Genomic DNA, 20,280 nt, shown 5'->3' on the forward strand with positions numbered 1-20,280 from the left:
CATGAACGCCTCGCGCTTCAGAGATTCGCGGGGACAGTTCGCTTTGACACAAGGCGTTTTTTTAGGATGCAGAGCAAGAATTCCCGGAACTGTAACCCTAAACAGCTTCGACATAAATGAACGGAGCAGTGAGCGCACGTCCCCTCACCCAATCTTGCTTGTTTCGACCTGGGGACCCAGCACACCATCGAGCCTGGACCGCCTCTGTCATGAACACGAACACGGAGCCTACATCAAGAGTTTGGTATCCAATATATACGTACAATTGCTTCCAACCAGCGCTACTCTTCACGGGCAGCAGGTATAGCTGTATTAAATCTGCAACGAAAATTGTTTCCGACCTCACAGGAGCTACGGTGTCATGTCGTGGCGAATGCAAGAGTTTGAGCTCACGAATTTGCACCCCTAATATTTTAACCACGCGTGAATTTGAAAACACTGATTGCTAATGAAATCAGAGTCCATCTGACCCCGAGTAAATTCCTAGCATGAGAGAGTTGTGAGGCCATTTGAGTTCTGAATTCATTTTGAGTTCTCAGCCCATTTTGAGTTCTGAGTTCATTTTGAGTTTTGAGTACATTTTGAGTTTTGAGTACATTTTGAGTTCTGAGTACATTTTTGAGTTTTGAGTCCGAGTGAGTTCTGAGTTTTGCGCTCAATGTGAGTTTGAGTTTGAGTGAGCGCAGATGTGCTGCTCAGCATTGAGTCTGAGTTTCAGTGAGTGGTGATTCGAAAAAAAAATTGTATGTGAGTTTGAGTGAGCCGCGCCAACTTTGCCGAGGTATGCCTACGATGCACAATACCCGGCGTTGTGAGCAACCGAAATTGCACGCGTGAGCGTGGAACACGACCTTTTATCAAAAGGGTGAGGATAAATCTCTCCCACGACACGCGCAAGTCCGTAGCGCGCCAGCGTAATTCGGCGCTGCCAAAATGAGAAGCAACGTGGCCACGCCCATGCGCTTCCGTGGCCTCATAGCGCACGAAGGGGAGCCGCCGGGGACGTTGGGGCTGTCGGACTGACTCGCGCCGTGTCTGGGAATGGGTGTGCAGCCAGAGTCGGCCCAGCGCGGTCAACCACGCAACTACACCAATAACGCCGAAGCGCTGGAGGCATATCATTGCAGCTGAAGCCACGTAGGCCGACCTAAGTGTCCCTGGGAATTTTTACCATCTCGGTTACCGGGCACCTGAAAATGCTCCTCCGAAGAACTAAACGGCTAGAGGAAGGTGCACAGTATATGCGCGCGCAAGGACGAGGTCAAGATCCACTTACAAAATCTCCATGTTCCTGAGAGCCCGGAGGGCTGCGTCGTCAATGCAGGAGATCTCGTTGTTGTCCACCTGGCTGAAGGAAGAAAAGAAACGGGGAAGACGACGACAGCAACGTTAAAAAAGTTTCACCGAACCCTCCGTTTCTTTTGAAACTGATCTATGCGTGCTGGTTGTAATTGGTAAAAATAATAAAAATATTCCACACAAAGCAAGTTAACCAATCACCCGAACTAAACACACCAACATTTATTTTATAAATGCGTTATCCAAGGGACACTAAAGGCTGAGTGACATCCTGCTTTTTCAAGCTTACCTGGTTTTCGTTTTTTTTCAACGGCAAACGATTGTTGGTTTGATTAAGAATAAATAAAGCTTGCATTTCCAAGTCTGTTTTCCTTGCACGTTCTCGGACGCCAAGAGCCACGTCACAGGGAGCGAAAAGGCACTGCCTTTATAGCCAATAAGGCAACAGCAGTGCTGCCACTCAATACCAATTCTTCTCCGTGTTTCCCCCTCCCACAGCAAGCTATGCACCGCACGAGCGCTTCCACCTTCTTTGTTTTGCGCTGACCAATACGTTCTGCGGTCCGACTCCAACTTTCCACCCTCCTTATAGTACAAGATCCTCTGGCACACCTTTTCTTTTACTAATAAATCCCACCGACTTCGGCTCCTCCGTACCCCCCCATTAGTTTTCTGCTCAAGGTCCGTGAAACGCGGTACAAAGACGTCCTCAAAGCCGTCCGCAGCGCTTCACATTCGCGCCCGCTTGAACGGGCCACATAACGCATGCACACTCGGTGATCGCACTGCTTACATGCAGGTCACCTCATTTGCGTCATTCTGCGTTGCTTGATTGACTGATTGTAGGGTTTAATGCGCTGATGCTACACAGGCAATGAGGCCCACCGTAGTGGAGGGCTCCGGATTAATTTTCACCACCTCGTGATCTTTAACGTGCGCCGAAATGTCGTACACATAGGCATTTTTGCTTTTCGCCTCCATCAGAGAAGCGGCCGGGAATCGAACCCGCGACCTCGTGCTCAGCAGCGCAACGCCTTAGCCACTGAGCAATCTGCGTTGCTTCCGCTGCTGGTTAGAGGTGCCATTAAGTAGATCATAAAACGACCCAAAACAGCGCGTGGGTGTCTCCTTCGCAAGAGGCAGCCCCGCGCGCTACACATGTATCCCGACGACGTTTCAAATCGCCGTAATCCCTTTTTCTTCCACAACAACAAAAATCATACGACGACGCGAAAAGATGTCCTATGCAGCTTCATCGCAACGCACGTTTGTGGTTATCACGCTAAAGAGCTTATCCCTGCCCTCATGTGGCAGATATGGAGCTGAAATACCTTCTAATTACTAGGCTATACAGGCCAACCTGCCGAGTGTCATTAAACTTGAGCCGTGTCTCACTACAGCCTAAGCGCGATTGGTTCCGCTGGACCAGCTGCTAGACTCACGGGGGGCGCGTGTTATTGCGCGACGCGTTGCGCGGAAGCGCCTGGCGCACCTGCCGCAGTCGAGCACGCATGAATGGAGGCCACCGGAACGTGCGTGCTCGTAGAGGAGCCCCGCCCAGCCCGGCCGGCCACGACACGGCAGCCTTCATTAAGGCCTAGCGGCAATGCACTCTCGAAGCCGCTCGCGCTTCAATGGGGCTTCCATACTTGAACCTTTTAACGGGGCCGCATTTAAGCTTCCTCATCGTCACCGCCGACCGGTTTACGTGCACTGCAGGCTTCGGCCAAAGATCTTGCTTCACTACAATCCATTCTTTGGCCGCTCATTCTCCTCTTTTACAAGCTTGTGTTTCGTGATCCCCCTTTCAATGGGTCGTTGAGCTATCTTTCCCAGGTGCTCAGTGAGAGCACAAGTTTCTCCCCCACAAGTTAGCAGCGCAGCGCAGTTCGGATCGGTTGTAGCATTCTTTTTAGTGACACGGCTAATGTACTATCGCTTGAAAAACAGCGCACAAGCGCTCACGTACAACTGGTGAAGTTTTATTGAAGCTGACAACACGCAGAGGAACACACCAACGTAATCTTACGACGTTGCCAGGAGGGAAAGAGCCCGAGGTAGGTAAAAGAGCTAAAAACCGGCAACCAAAAGGGAACAAAGCTCGCATCTAGAAGACACCACCATTCTTTCTCCTTAGCTGCCAAGATGCGCTATCTCTTGCTGAAAGAGTGCCACCGAAGACGAACTCACACATTCCCCCGAAACCTCGTATATATTTCACGGGACTGGGCGTCTCGCTATCGTTTCATGATGCGAGCTCCATTAAGCTTGGGGTAGCAGTCCCATCTTCCACAGGGTAAGACAAGTTTGCTTCCCGTTCCCGTACGTGCTCTCTAAGACGGTCGTTGATGCACCCGTCAGTCTGGCCTATGCAGACCCGCCCGTATACGAAGTTGGGATTTCGTAAACCTTCTCAATTCACCAATTTTACGCATTTTTTACACGCTTCTTCACACGTGTGGCTCCGGGTTTGTCTTCATTGCTAACAATGGCGCACAGAGTGGCTAATTTGTTTGGCGCTGAAAGAACCGCACGCCTGCCCCTTGCCTCCAATCTTTTTCAGGAGGTGCGAAACGCCGTGCACGCCCTCTTCGGCACGCACTGTGAGTTTGATTGTGCACCCGCCGCGGTGGCTCAGTGGCTAAGGAGTTGCGCTGCTGAGCACGAAGTCGCGGGTTCGATTCCCGGCCCCGACGGCCGCTTTTCTGATGGAGGCGAAAAGCAAACCCGCCCGTGTGTTCGAAATTTCGGCGCACGGTCAAAATTAATCCGGAGCCCTCTACTACGGCGCCCCTCATCGCCTGCGTTGCGTCGGCGCGTTAAACCCTACAATCAATCAATCAAATCAGTTTGATTGTGTGGCCTTTAGATAGTGACGGGTGGCCAGTCTTGATGAATATTTTTAGTATAAAAAGTGTTGCATTTATTCCGCATACATCAAATTCAAATTCAGTTTACTTTGCATTTTTATAGATGGGCAAGAATGCAGAGAGAAGGAACAAAAAGCTGATTCCAGGCCAGCTCAGTCCACTTTCGAAGGCAGTCAGGGAGGGCAGTGTGCCAGCAGTTAACTTTTCGCACGCGGAAAGAAACAGTTGGAAACAAGAAAATAATGGTCTAAACAAAAATAGCGAAACATAAAGCACATAAAAGCAGGATCCCACTAGGACACACTCATAACTTGCACATTTCTTACATATAACTGCAGAAGTAAAAAAAAGGACAGAAACGAGAAAAATAAAAGAAATCAAGAACGCCCGAAAGATTTCAGGTAGGCCGACGTGAAGCACCAAACAACACATTAATGTGCAAAGTTGCGGTAAAACGAAACGTGCATAGAAATAACCAAAAATACTAGCGCAAAGAAACTACAAGCAAAAAAAAAGGACTTGCATCACGTATGCCTAGGGATGACAGCCATTCACCGTTCCGTGAAATGAAGCCGAAAAAAAAAAGCGGCAGCATGCAAGCACAACTTAAGGTGAGCACGTACAGGCATTGACACGTGATCAAAATATGCGAAGTAGCAATGTCCTTAACTACAATATTTGTTAAATTCGAGAAATGTGTACTAATAACATAACGCTTACATTCACATATAGGAAGTGTTTCTCTGTCAATACCTTCTAATATCATGTCATTTCATAGCCAAGGTAAACGGTTAGCAATGATATCTAGCCCATCTTCGGTTCTAGAGAAATGAACCGACCAAGTGGGTACCCGGTGGTATTCCAGTTGATAGTCAGCGCTCGTCCTGTTTGTTTTTTAAAAACGGCGCTGTCTCGCTGTTTCTGCGTAAGCAAGCCGGGCCACTCTGCGCGGCAGTAGAATTCTCAGCAATATCGCACATACGACTCCGTTCTGCGGCCAACATGCCAACAAAAAGCTCTAACAATAACCCGCACGAGTTTGGTGGCAAGACTAAAACCGCAGCCCGCAGAAAAGCTGGCAAACATTGCACGCGGCGCAAAAGCAGAAGGAAAACTCAGCGGCGTTCAAATGGACATGACCGCTGCGGCATGAACTCGCAGAAGTGTTTCGATGTCCTCAGATTTTAATGCGAAAGCATTAGTAGTGGGACTTCATGTAACCCAGAACGGCCGACTGCTCAAAGGGATCAGTTAATAACGCTCGGAATGACTTTATACATAAATCGACACGTTCCCAATGTTAACGTTCTAACCACTGCGGAACGTTCTTACGGTTGGTTAACGCTGATGGACTACTCCAAATGTCATACTTTACAAAGCGTAGTAAAGTTCATCCTCATCATTATTTCTAAATGCGTTGCGATGTGGGAGTAGATTAGGTGCTCTAGCAGCTTGCAGGCGATGCATGTTCGAGAAATGGGAAGATAGTTTTAGGGGTCTAAACGGTTTTCCGATTTGTGCACAAGGGTGACCTTGGAATGACAGCTGTGTTCAGAGATAGGTTAAACTGAACTGCAAGATATGACTGGGTAGTAGTTTTGCGCTTCCCAAAATTTTGCGCTTCCCAAATGTTACCCGCACCAGGGACACTCGAAAACTTAAGGTCGTCGATTATTTCCATGACTTTTCGCTTGTCACATCATTAGGTGGCATTTCAGGGAAGTTTCTAGACGCCAAAGAAGGAATATCGGTGTCCGTTTCGTGGGTCAAGACAGTCGAAAAGGATTCATGACTTCGGCGCAGTCAGAAGGAGCGACTACCGAAGCATTAGGGTAAGTTAGGGAGAAGTCATCGGTAGCGCTGTTTTTAGGAGCCGGATATTTCCAAAATTTCTGCAGGTTGACGCGAAGAATGTCGAGCAGATCATGACTAAAAAAATTATTTTTGAATCCTTTAACAGAAAGGTGTACTCGCAAGCATGTGCGATGCTTGCCCATTTAGCATTTTAGGCAAATTTAGGGATTTCACTAGTTCAGCTTCTCTGAAGAGGCTTTTTTTCTTTTTTTTCTTTTTTTGACAGCCGCCCCAGAGAGTTAGAGTTCCAGGGTCTTTCGGGGTCCCCGCAAGTGCAGACTAGTGGCACATGTTTGTCAATGACAGACAGCATCGTGTTTCTGTACGGCAGCCAGTTTTGTTCGACTGAGCTGATTAAGAGAATGTTTCGTAAAACTGTGCCAGTTTTTAATTAATTAAGGCAAAGTTAGCTTTAGTGTAATCGCGAATGTACTTATTGATAGGTTGCCACGTAGTAATAGGAGTGAGTGAGTGAAAACATTTTATTGAGCCGGTGAAGTGGGAGTGGTTCCTTATTCCAGGAAGCCATATGATGAGCCGGCAGCCTTCGCTCTGGAGGCCAAAAGTGTCTGGACGTCCAGTGGGAAGGGGGGATGGAAGAGGGGGGAGGTTGGGGTTGTGCTTGCACTCTAATACGATGTGGGGAAGAGTACCGGGTCGTAAGCAGAACTTGCATTCGGCCGGGACTTGCGTTGGAAACATGCGATGGAGGCGGACTGGGTGAGGGAAGGTATTGCTCTGCAGTCGGCGAAGCAGGGATTCTTCTTCTTTTGAGAGTTTAGGGTGTGGAGGAGGGAAGTGCTGTCGTTCGAACCGGCAATAGTGAGTGATATCTTGAAAAGTCAGTAGAGGGACGGACGGTGCGGTATCCTCAGTAGCGTGGAGGGGCAGGGCGCAGGCTTGCTGGTGAGCAAAGTTATTGCCCGTCAGTGAGGAATGGCCAGGAGTCGAAATGAGAGACTTTCCGGCAGCAGGGTTGATGCTAGGAATAGAAAGGTTAAATAACAAGCATCTGGTGCTCACTGACACCCTCAACACATTGAGCCAATTTCACAAGTTCAGGACCTGGTATACCAAGACTGAATCGAGTATGTTAGCCCCACTAGAGGGTATTGTAACCGTTTGGACGAAATTACATCAGCCACCGAGCTAACCGCATGAAAGGAGTGCGCATGGTGGGTTTCGCATGCATGTAATAAGCTACAAAAGTCACCTAGAACCGCGAATGCGGCTGTAACTGTTCAGTAAAGACAATGGCTACGCGCAGATGGCTGAGGCTAGAGTCACTAAATAAGCTAGTGGCTCTAGCTGAGGCTAAGCAAACACCGCAACTTGCCGCGCACCCGCCCTAAGCGTCGCTTTCGGAAAGCGGCCCGCGTGGCACTTGCGCCATAAAAGGCCCAGCCGGGAAACGTAAATAACGAAGACAGGTGCGCCGCCGGCGAAGCACGACAAGGCGCGCTCACGACAAGGCGCGCGTGCGGAGAACCGATGCAGCAGAGCACGCGTCTCGCTTGGCGCCGATGAGTGATGGCCCTGTCGCCCCTCGCAAACCGCCTTTTTTTTTCGCCCACCCAAAGCCTACCTCGCTTTGAGGAGAGTAAAAAAAAAAAAAAAAACTTATTCTAACACCTGTAATAGTAAGCTAAAAGGTCAGTACATACCGGCTGCAGCAAATCTTTCAGAAGTAAGGAAGGAGGCAAACTCGCGGCGGCACAGCGCCCCGGTAGCGATCAACCTCCATGGCCGGGTGGGAACAGCGTGATTAAAATAACTCATAACACCGTCCGGGCTCTCCCCAACCCCTCAACACACGCAGCCGTTAGGTATGCGTGGCTCCCTCGTGAACGCCTCTGTATCGCGCGTCCTCGCCACAGGCGAAGAAACCTGAGCCCGAACACGATAGCCACGTTATTTTGTAAACAACGAGGCTGCAGTTTCAGAAGCAGAGTTGCTATTCTGTTGTGTTTGTGAACTTCCGGATAGGGCGCGCAATATGGGCAGGATTTTGTGTTGTGGGGGACAAACCCGTTGCCCCGTGGTACGAGGGGCGATGAAAAAAAATCCTCCTCTGTGATTTGCACGCCAGCAATATTGGGAGACTCCTCCACGGCTGCGTAGCCTATGCGTATTTCTTCGCTTTCGTTCATTCGTAAGTTTGACGCAATTTCTCCAACAGGCAGACTGGCCGCACGCGGAAGCTGTCCCGAAATACGAGCCCTGCTCTGCGTGCACCGGGACTAAGCACGTGCCCTGACGTTCACCTCTCACGGAGCACGCACCATAGCACGTGCCCGTTTGGCGCAGCGGTGAGCGTATTTGGCTGCCACAGCTCTGGCGACTCCGGCTTCAAATCGCTCACTAATTGAAATACAGTAAAACCCCGTTCATTCTGACTTCACGGGAGCGGACAGAATGCCCGAATTAACCGAGGGTCCGATTATCGCGAGTACACTTGAAAAATGTTTCCGACACCATGAGATTCATTGCCTAAAGAAGTCTGTGATCGCGGTTTGCTTCGCGGAGGAAATGTGCGAGGACTCTGCTGGGGCTGCAGGGGCGGGAGACGCCGGAGGAGCCATCCCGGCGTCGCTTTGTTACCTGCTGCTGACGCGCTGATGAGCGAGAGGACGCTACAGGAGAACAATCCGACTCAACCACAACGCACACCTGTTGGACGCGCAAGAAAAAAAAAAAGGCAAATCCGTCCGTTGCCCGTTGCTGATGACAGTAGCGATGGCCTGCCTTTCATTTTGGTTGCTACATAAGCCAGCGACATGTGTGTTTGTGTTTTTTTTTTTTGTGCCTCCGAGATGCGAAGCTCATTCGTACCTCGTTTTAAATCTCGGAGGCCACAATCCGATCTCGAAGCTGTTTAGATGCGCCGTCGATTTCAGCTTGCGAATCCGAATTCATATCCGCAGCGCGGCCGCGGCGGAATGCGCTGCAGCTTCCCCGTCGTGACCCGACCTGGGGCGGGAGTTCGAATTAATCGAAGCGCGGTGGAATCTGTCCGAAATAATGAGTTTTCAGTCATAGAGCAATGCACATTTTGGACGGGACCGGACGCGGCCTCCGAAATAACCGAAATTCCGAATTAACGGGGGTCGGATTAACAAGATTTTACTGTATATTTACATAAAAGGCGGCCATTTTGGTTCGTGTTGACGCCGACGGTAACGACTAGTCACTTTTCTCGCGCTTAATGAGACACCAAAGGCCTTCGCCTTAATAATTTAAGCGAAAATCCACAGCATTCAAGGTCTATCAAGTAAAATAATGAAGACAGATTTGCTCTGTTCTTAATTAACGGTTACAAGTGGCAAAATGTGCATTAACGCTCACCTATCACAAGAAACTACCTCTTCCACAACGGCAACAATGTATAGAACAGAACGATAGGAGGCACAGACTTTCAAAACAATTGTATTGCGCCAACCGAATAATCGCGTAAACTAAATTATGTTGCAGGCCAAAATGACGAACAATTCGTATTTGCTTCGTGCAAACCCATTGTTATACTCATTCGTAAAAGCATCCTTCCTCTACAGGCGCGCATCGCGAACGCTCTTGGTCCCTCTTTTCAGTTTTTTCGCGATGCAATGAAAGCATACCGAGTTCACAGGGACTGTTGTCACACACCATCGAACGAAGCCACGTTTTCATACCTCAAGTCGCGCTTAACAAACTCTCGATCACGACAACACATCGCCGAAGAAATAGGATGGTCCTGTGCAGTGCGTGACTGATGGTTGGATAGATCCTCTCAGCGCATGCCAGATGATCCATAGGATGTCCATTGAAAGTTGTGTTCATCCACAATCGACCCCAAAGTTCCCGTCGAAATTATCAACACGGCAGTATTTTTAACTGATTCGCACAGCTTCGTCTTGAAATCTTGCTCGTTCCTTCAACGACGTCAGGTGATGCAACAAAAGTAAAGCAAATGGGGTGTCTTTAATTTTTTCTTCGTGCCGGTAGCAGAACTTCCTATCAAGGGATGAAGATGCTGCGAGTATTCTTGCGGAGCTTTTGGGTGTTTAGCCTTTGCATTTTGTGTGACTCCTGTGCGAAGCCGCTCTGCTGTCTCCTCGTTCTCTGAATATAAGCTCGTGAAGACTACGGCTTTTTTCTACGCCCGATTATTGTTTCAATCAGCATACACACGTGCTGCTGCACCTTTATGCTCTCCACCTGCCCGCTTAGGATGTATTTCTTAACGAAGTGCGGAGCACAGAATAAACGAAGGTAGTGCATTCCGCATTTTCCCGCTCATGCAGTCTTCGTGTGTGCACATTCGACGGGCCCATTCATTACGCAAGAGTGGAACTACAACAAGATGGACGCCATCCCGCCCTGCGAAAGTGGATGCCAAGCACAGCCATTGTAAACCACTACACATGATGATGGGGGAGGGTATGTAATGTTCCTCGTTTTCTGGGCGGGCTTGTCGCACTCGGCTTCTCTGCCAGCAAATGCTGGGGCCCAGCAGGGCCCAGCTAGTCAGGGCCCAGCTAGCCCTCGAATGACGTCTTTCTAGAGGAGCTGCAAACCTAATCCTTACCAGAACACATGGGGGATTTTTCACCAGCGCCTTATCTTCCATCATGCGGTTTCGATGCTTGCTTTGTGGCTTTGCCTTTACACGAATACTGAGCTCTATGCATGCTGCACGCCCGATTAGACTGAACCACGCGCTCGGCGCCAATTGGGCGAAAACTGCTGGGTCCTGCCTGTTATGTTCGCTTAGGACACGAACTTTTCCGACTAACGAGAGGCTAACAGCTTCGCTGTAAAACTAACCACCCCCTGCCCTTCCTGGAACAGGGGTACACGCCGAGAGCGTCCAGCCATGTGAAACCGTAAACAAATCCCCTGTGAAATCCATGTCAAACCAAATGCCCAACCCTCGACCAATAACAACTCCACCCTCGACCAATCCAGCCATATATATACCCTTAACAAGCCCCAACCAAGCCCTTGTCCTTCCGCTGAGCTTGACCCGAGTGCAAATGCCCCGCCTTTCTATTTCGGTATGTGTCATTAGAAAGTTTCAACATACCGTTACCATATTTACGTCACCGTCTACCGTGCTTTGGGAAGTCGACTGCGCATGCGCGAGGAGGTACCGCGAACGGTAACTTATTGGTACATAGATGATTGATTGTAGGGTTTAACGCTCCGACGCAACGCCGGCGATGAGGCGCGCCGTAGTGGAGGGCTCCGGATCTCCGGATTAATTTTGACCACCTGGGGATCTTTAACGTGCGCCGAAATCTCGTACACACGGGCGTTTTTGCTTTTCGCCGCCGTCAGAAAAGCGGCCGCCGCGGCCGGGAATCGAACCCGCGACCTCGTGCTCAGCAGCGCAACGCCTTAGCCACTGAGCCACCGCGGCGGGTTATTGGTACATAGAGAGAGAACGCCTTTAATGAAAGCTGAAGAGGTCAGCCCAACTAACGGTACGGCTTGCTACTCCAGATGGGGTGAATACAGTGAGGTGACAGCGAAAAATAGAGAGAAAAAGAAAAGAAAAGAAAGAAAGGGGAGGAAGAGGGGGAAATGCACACATATACAAAATGTACATGCTCAGAGGGTTCACAGAACCTCTTCTAGCCCTATTTCCGCAAGAAAAGTAAGCAGTGTTTTTGTACCCAGCACTGCCTCCTCACGATTTCGCCAGGGTCCAAGGAAGTGTAAGGGTTCTAGAGGACATCCGCGTCGTAATCGCACAAGTGCTTTCGATGCTGTTACCCGCTGACTGGCATATCGCGAGCAGTGGCTTAAAATGTGCCTGATGTTGTCTGTAGTAGAGCACACTGTACACAATGGCGACTCTACCCAGCCCAGCTTAAACAAGAAGCTTCGGGTGTATGCAACATTAAGTCGCAGCCGGTGTAGCACGCCTTCAGTGCGCTTTGGCAGACCCCGTGGATACGGGAAATCGCACTGAGGGTCTATAGCATGAAGAGGCGCATAACTGCTCAGAGGATCCTGCCAAGCCGGCAGCTAGAGTTGCCATCCTAGGTCGATTGCAGCTGCTTTGCTATCTTCGTTGGAAAACGGGATTCCAACGGTGAAGTTGAGGTCGTGGGCTTCTCTGGCGACCGCATCGGAGATCTTGTTGCCCGTTGTACCAGAATGACCTGGTATCCACTGAAGGAAAATTTCATGTCTTTCGCGCACCGCACATGAAAATATTTCGTTCATATCGCAGACAAGTTGATTGCGACAATCAGGCGGCTTATTTAGTAGTTGCAAGGCTGGACGGGAATCGGAAATAATTACCCACCGCCCAGAGGGTCTTCCGCTTATGTAAAAAAGTGCTGCTCTGACAGCTGCTAGCTCAGTGCCGTGGAGGATGTTCTGTGGCTGAGCTTTTCTTTAATGAACCGTCCCGCTGACGGAATCCATACGCCGATTGCCGAAGACGCTGAAGTCACGGATCCATCCGTGTACACTTGGATGTGGTCTGGATAACGGGTTTGGATATGCTCCAAGACAAAATATGTCAAGGCAGATGCGGGCATAGACGACTTTTTGCCTATTCCAGGTACAGTGGTAAACACAGCCCATGCCGCGTACAACCACGGTGGAGTAGCAGGCAGCTTAGGTCGGAGGTAATTAGATGGCAGGACGTGCACCACGCGAGATGCAGAAGCGGGAGCCAGTGGATGAGCAAAGCATCGAGAAATATGTCGAAGGCCAGTACGGAGCAATTCTTGTGAGCGGAGAGTGGTCGCAGAAAAGCACCTTGCTTCACATAAGGTTCCTATCGTTGAGGGGCATTTTGGAAGGCCCAGGCACGTTCGCAGTGCTCGAACTTGCAAACCTTCCAGAACCTTCAAGTTCGTCCTAGACACAGCATCTAAAGCTGGAAGGCTATATCGCAAGAGGCCCACGAAAAGCGCTTTGTAGAGTCGCAAGAGTGCTGACACTGGGCAGCCCCAGGTGCTTCCTGTCATCATCCGCAAAACGTGAACGAACGAAAGGTGTCGCTCTGATATGGGGAGCCCAGGACAACGAACGGTCAATTGTAATGCCTAGAAATTTGTGATTGGAAACATATGGTATCTGCACGCCATTTATGCCCAGTGGGTATCGAGATACATCGCGCTTGGTGAATGCCATGGCAGCGCACTTCTCAGAACACAGAAGCAGCCCGCAGCTGCTGAGGTATTTTTCAATGGCGAACAGAGCCTTCTGCACTTTTGCTCGTATGTTTCTGCGGTTCCTGCATGGAGCCCAGATGCAGATGTCGTCAGCATACACTGAGATGTGAATTCCTTCCACAAAGGTAGTACCTTTGTGATGCGGATGAGGCATATACTGAACTGCATCGGGCTCAGAACACCATCTTGTGGGACACCCTGCGTGATGGCATGTCGTGTCGTGTCACCGTCTTTGGTTGTCATGTAGATATATCGATCCTTTAGGTAATCACCGATCCAGGCTTGCATTCGGCCTCGCAGTCCTACAAACGCCACCTCCCTTCGAATTGCTTCGTGGGAAACACTGTCAAATGCTGCCTTTATATCTAGGAAGACAGCAATAGTGAAACTTTTCGCAGCCTTTTGTGCACGAACATCTGTTACCAAGGCGATCACATTGTTAATGCTGCTCCTTCCTTGCCTGAATCCTGACAGCTCTGGCGGGTAGACATTCCTGTTTTCGAGGCCCCAGACAAGCCGCTGTAGTACCATTTTTTCCATCACTTTACCAATGCAGCTTAACAAAGCAATTGGTCGGTAAGAGTTTATGTCTGTGGGGCATTTTCCCGGCTTGAGAACCGGTACCAGTCGGGCAATTTTGCAACTTGCGTCAACACAGCCAGTTTGCCACGATGCGTTGTATATACTTAGCAACTGCTGAAGAGCCTTGTTGCCGAGACGTCGCAGCGCCGAACAGCGAACTCCATAAGGGCCAGGCGAGGTGGACAAATTAACAGATTTTAACGCAGAAGATAGCTCATTGATGGTAAAGGGCTCATCCATCATCACAGCATTCGTGGTAGGAAGCCACTCGGTCAACTGCGCGGGAATCAGAGAAGGGTTCTAGGGAGCACTGACTTTTATGCAAAATTCTTCTGCAACGTCTACTTCACTGACTCCACGCTTGAGGGGAAAATGGGTGAATCTGACTGGGTGGGGCTCTCAGGCTGCGGAACACCTGCCATATGCGTGTCAGTGGCTTGCGTGGGTCTAATCTTGAACAAAACTGGGCCCAGCGGTTTTTGGCAAGCGTGGCCAAACGCGCTTCTGCGCGCACCTGGAAGCTCGGATGTCGTCTGGCAGTAGGGTTTTTCTGGCCCGGCGCTCGGCTCTCCGGCGAATAGCGCGAAGACGTTCATAGTCCCCATCAAATGTAGACCATGGCTTGGGAAGTAGACTTTGCCGTGTTGATTCTGATTTGGCCCGACCAATGGCAACTGCGAGCTCCTCGCTTGTTGAGAAGGCTCCAGCATTATCTTCTAATAGGTTTTGGTAGGTGTCCCAGTTCACACAGCATGCCTTCCGCTTAGACGGTCCTCCACAAATTCCTTCAATTATTGTGTATGTGGGCACGTGGTCACCACCGAAGCTTTCAATATCAGAATGCCAGGACACGGACGGCAGCAGGGAAGCAGAGGCCATAGTGACATCCAACACACTTGAAGTTTTGCCGTGGAAAAATGTGGGGCATCCATTGTTTAACAAGTCCAGGCCCGCTTCGTTGGCAGCACGGACCAAACCGCTTCCCCTTGACATAGTTTTTGTGCTGCCCCAAGCTGGGTGGTGTGCGTTGAAATCACCTGTGAGCAAATGCGGGGGAGGTGTAGTGGACAAAATGTCTTCCAGGAGCTTCGTGTTGAATTTTGCCCTCGGTGGGACGTACCCGGTTATTATGGTGAAGCTTACACGGCCATGCTTTACTATTGCTGCAATGTATTCGTTGGATGCGTCTTGTGCGACAGTGTGAAGCGCAAATATCAAGTCCTGACGAATGCCGAGTAGCACTCTGCTCTGGTCGCAGGTCGTCTAAGACTGATGCAGTGATGCAGTGAACCCCGACAGATGAATATCCGATCGCAGGCGGGATTCTGAGATGGCAATGACCGGGAATTTATGCTTGTTAACTAGCTGCCGGAGGTCGGACAAGCGGGAGCGCAGACCACAGGCATTCCACTGAAACACAGTTGCCCGATTTCGAAGAGTTTTCATGCGCACTGATTCGGTACTCTCGAAGTGGTTTACAGACATTCCCGTAAAAGCGGAGTAATGATGTTTAGGAGGGTTAAAATGGCGTGAGCCACAGGAGACGAAAAAGGCGCTAGGATTGAACGCACAGATTCAATGAGCGTAAGAAGAGGGGAACTTGAGTTTGCCGACGGCTCTCTGTTGGACCGACCCATGCGCATTTGGTTGGAGCGTTTCCAGGCAGGCTGCTGTGGGCCTTCGGGCCGAGCAGGACTTTGAGGAACTTGGTCTGACGACTGGGGTTGTAGCGGCGGAAAGTCAGTAACGTCAAAGTCCATATCCTCAGACACTGGCTGACTTGGCTCATTTGTGTGAATCTTGCTCGCGTTTCGCTTCCCAGAGCGTTTTTTAGATCAGACCGCCGCTTTCGCAGCCTTGAAGTCAACCTTGTTCTCGCTCTTGTACCGATATATGCCCTTCACTTCCAGGAACGTTGGGCAGTAAGGGAAATCGGCTTGGTGAGTTTTGCCACAGTTTGCACATAGCATTGCAGCTAACTCACATGCCGCAAGCTCATGATCTCCCCCACAGCGCGCGCGACGCAGCTTGCGGGTACATGTCGCTGCGATGTGGCCAAAGCGCTGACAGCGGGTGCACTGTGTCGGTTTTTCCGAATAGTCGTACACTTGGTATCGAGTGTAGCCCAAGATTACATAGTCTGGTCTTGTGTCAGTAGCAAATACAATTTGCACTACCCCCGAGGTTCCCAAACGCCGCGCTGATCGCACTGGTGTTCGCTGCCGCAAGTTGTCATGTAGTTCAGAATCAGAAAGATCCTGTGGAACTTCTCTGATGACTCCACGAGAACAGTTCTCTGGGCGGGGCTCGTAGGTGCGCACACGTATGTCCCCGATGGAAGTTATCTTCAGGAGGTGTTCCGTTGCAGTAGTGTTTCTTGTATTGATGGCGAGTAGGTTTAGCCTATAATTTGGCCGTAGCTGCAAGACCCCAACTGGCACCTTTGCTTCTAAGCTGTCCTTTAGTGCCAAAGGGTTAAAGCGCGCGATTATTTTAGTGGAGTCCACAGGCTTCAGAATCACAGTAAGCCCATGCTTTGGGGGAGTCGCAGTCACAGTGTTGTCAGGAGTAGCAAGAGACATTTTTGAGGTTCGACGCCGCCGTTTGAATGGAACAACAAGTTGAAATTTGTCGCCTTCGGATGAAGGCGGTGTGGCATTGTTGGCATACTCGTAAATAACAGTGTTGAGGGACTCAGAGGAGATAGAAGAGATCGAGCTGCCATCATGGTCCATGACACCCTGGGTGTTGTTAGCGCACGTAGCCGCACTCACATCTTGCGGTGCAGTCCCTCCAGGTGACGCATTTGTTGGTTGCTGCGCCGGCAATCCTATCGGAGGCCCAGGAGCTGGCGGTAGGCCTAGCGCCCCAAGAGCGGGCCCACCGAGCATGAGGACGGTTGCTGCGGGCGGGCGAGGGAGGCTGGGCGGCTCCGCGGTGCCCGCGGGCAGCATCGTGATCATCGGTGCACACCAGTATAATCCCGCTGAACTGCCTAGAACCTTCAGTTCACAAAATAAACTCCGGAGAGCACAGACTGGGGTAGACACCCAGGCTTTACCGCCACCAGCGAGATTTTTTAGCAGACGAAGTGTACCCTCGCGTCTTGATTAGAGCAAATGCAGTGCGCTCGGCGCTTGATCATTGGTACAGCCGATAAAAACAATCTTAAGTGTATGTCATTTATTAAGTTTTTCTTGTTAAATGGTGCTTAGGAGCCCGGCAAACCACTATTTTTGAGATGGGCGAGCAAAATGGCCGCCCCTACTAGGGCGAAACCTCGCCTGCCTCAAATAGTTCAGATAATTTTCTGAGCTGGTAAAGCGCTTTTACGACTTCAAAATTGTGCTGTGCAAGGTAGTGTACACACTAAACGTTTTTACACCCTTTTGGGCCGAAAAGGGTGTAAAAATCTTGCCATATGGCGCCCACCTTTAAAAGGCGTTTTGGCTAAAAAAGGGTGCAAGGACGAAAAAAAGTATGTCCTAGTGAACACCCTAAAACAAGGGTGTAACGTCGCTTAACACCCTAAAAAAGGGTGTGGGAGCGCAGCCCACGCGTGGCAATGTGGTTCGGCTGAGCGCGCCGCATGGCATACAGACGCATTCAACACGCACAAGTCACACTTGGACCACAAATGAATTGAGCGAGAAAACCAACGGGATGCATAAGGAGAGCGAGTACATACATACTAAAAACACATCTGCTCTTCTTGCTTTCGTAGCCAGCAGAGGGAAGTTCTTTGATAGAGTCAGTAAGCTTGCCACAAAAATAAGATATTTTCCGGCTAATTTTAGAATTATGTATTTTAATGCACCATATACAAGTCAGCTTGCGGATTTGCAAAAACGTTTTAATCGTGAGGTAGTTATTATATTCAATAAGTCATAAAATTTTATTAAATACCAAACAAATATTCCACATCATTTAAACACCCACTAAGAAAGGTGATCATTATTTCAAACACCTTTTTTCCCCAAGGGTGTAACGCTACAGATTAGGGTGTTGGAAAGTGAAAGACCGCCAACTAAAAAAAGGGAGTGCAAAAAACCTCCATCTTTGGAGGTATTTTATACCCGTTTCCACTGGTGGACTGAACATTTTCTACAAGCGGGGTATGTTTTGTACCTCACGATGCTTAAAACAACATAAATTGGCATAATTCATTACCAGCGGGGCCGTTTAAGCTTGAGCTTTGTTCGGTGGCATCAGGAAAAAAATACCAAGAAAAAGAACTGCGCCTCCTGTAAAGGGTGCACCACCGCAGATAGGGTATTATAACAGTGAAGCCGGCTTTAGAGCCTGTTCGAGTGTGAGCACAAAGGGGCGCGTGCGTATGCGCTCCTCTTACTGTACCATTTTGAAGGTATATAGTAGTCTTTTGGGATACCAAAACACAATTTCGGGTTACTAAAAGGCGCCACTGGGTAGAGAAAGCGCAGGGGCGGCCTTCCCGCTCTCCGTTCGCGCCTGCCTGCAACCGCCGTCCTTCCTCGCTTACAGCGAGAAATGCTCATGCACACGTGTTCATGTAGGGAAAAAAAGGCGCATATGTATCCCCTTTGTCGGATCCCGTTGTCGGGTCGCAGTGCAGGCACCTTCCATGCTACGCCCCTACAGCGTTGTATGTAAGGGTCATGTAATGGGAGAGTGCTTGGGGCACAGACTGTACTTCCAGTCTACACGATAGCTCAATACAAAGCGGTGCTTTGTAGATGTCAGAGCTTATGTGCATCAATGGAACGTGTCATAATTTCTGAGCATACCAATGCTCAGCAACCGCCCTCCATTACATTACCAGGTCCGAAATGCTGCCTGGTCCGGTCACAACGTCACCGGATACCACAAGAGGCTGTACTAGATAGGTTCAACCATATATACTAGGCGAGGTTCCCTGGGATACAATAAACAGCATTTCGTCACCACGCAAGGCTTTGGAAACCCTGGTTGAGTACATTTGCAAAAAAAAAAAAATCTCCTGATGATCATACAATCACACTATCGGCCTTCAGTTCCCAGCAGCTGCATTGCCCCTACACAAGGCGGCGGGAAGGCAAGGAATACAGCAGACGGTGCTAAGAATCTCTGGGTCCGGGTAGGCCGCCAATGGGAATTATTTATCGCTACGTTCAATGCTCGAACTCTTTCAAGCAAAGCTAGTTTATATGTTTTTACATGAATTATCCGATACTCGATGGGATATAATAGGGTTGAGCCAGGTGAGAAGGGTTGGACAGGGATTTGTGGTGCTTCCCACTGGTGGTATTTTCTGTTATCGCGGGCATTCCGAAGCACATTACTTAGGGGTATGGTTTTTGGTTCATAGGGCTATAGCAGGGAATGTGGTACAATTTTACAGCATTAATGAGCGTGTGGCATCTCTCGCTATTAGGGCTCAATAAGAAGCCCAAGTCGCATGTGGTGCAGGTGTATGCTCCTACATCCACTTGCGATGATGAGGCTGCGGACGTACTTAACGAAGACATTGAATTGGCAATGAGACCAGTAAAATCTCCGTGCACAGTCATTATGGGCGACTTCAATGCAAAAATAGGGGCACAACAGATAGGGGAGCATGCGTTAGGAAAATTAGTGTGGGTGTGTGTGTGCGTGTGTGTGTGTGTGTGTGTGTGTGTGTGTGTGTGTGTGTGTGTGTGTGGGTGTGCGTGTGCGGGTGTGCGCGTGCGTGCGTGTGTGCGCGTGCGTGCGTGCGTGTGTGTGTGTGTGTGTGCGCGTGCGTGCGTGTGTGTGTGTGTGTGCGTGTGCGTGTGTGTGTGTGTGTGTGTGTGTGTGTGTGTGTGTGTGTGTGTGTGTGTGTGTGTGTGTGTGTGTGTGTGTGTGTGTGTGTGTGTGTGCGTGCGTGCGTGCGTGCGTGCGTGCGTGTGTCACTCTACGAAAAAAGGGTGTGGTAGTTTCTCCCTTAAGGGTGAACCAGGAATGTATCATATATTGCTCCCTAAGAGGTAGAAATATTCTCCCTTTAAAGGGACCCAAAAAAGCATTTTGTAAAAGTTACAAAAGGCCTTTATTGTCGCGTAGTACCAATATAGCGATGCAATGCCGTTGGATATATTGATCTACATTCAGTATTAGCTCCGCCAGAAGCAATTAAGTGCACCTCTCCCCCCTTGCCGATCGATTCGACCTCCCTCTCTGCTTCTTTCAAAGCAGCTGGAAACACTGGGAACAGCCATGTGACATCGCGACGCTCGACTTCCGTTCTACGCTAGCTACATTCCTGCGCCTAGGCACGCGTCAATCGCTGCAGACCCGCCTTTGCCTCGGGATCGCGCAGGAAGGAGGAAGAGCAACCGGAAGCCAATGGCAGTGACGTTGCCGGCGACCGACGATCGGCCGAATCAGGGGGGCGCCTCGCCGTTGCGTCAGCCGCGATCGCCGTTGCGTCAGCCGCGGTCGGCGTTGCGTCAGCCGCGGTCGCTCGCTGCGGCGGCGCGCTCATCGGCTGAGAAAGGCGATCTTCAAAAATTGTTTACAAATTATCC

General features: G+C 49.9%; 1 protein-coding gene across 1 annotated transcript in view; it reads right to left on the minus strand.

Moving 5' to 3' along the window:
• The window catches only part of LOC144156355 (protein slit-like), a 418,661-nt gene that overhangs the window by 159,806 nt on the left and 238,575 nt on the right, over positions 1-20,280 (minus strand). Inside the window, 1 exon segment of the mRNA XM_077688358.1 lies at positions 1,277-1,348. Coding sequence (XP_077544484.1) covers positions 1,277-1,348 — 72 coding nt within the window.

The sequence above is a fragment of the Haemaphysalis longicornis genome, unplaced genomic scaffold, assembly GCF_048455015.1.
Source record: "Haemaphysalis longicornis isolate Haplotype H1 unplaced genomic scaffold, Haemaphysalis longicornis Haplotype H1 scaffold_1, whole genome shotgun sequence".
Classification (NCBI taxonomy): Eukaryota; Metazoa; Arthropoda; class Arachnida; order Ixodida; family Ixodidae; genus Haemaphysalis; species Haemaphysalis longicornis.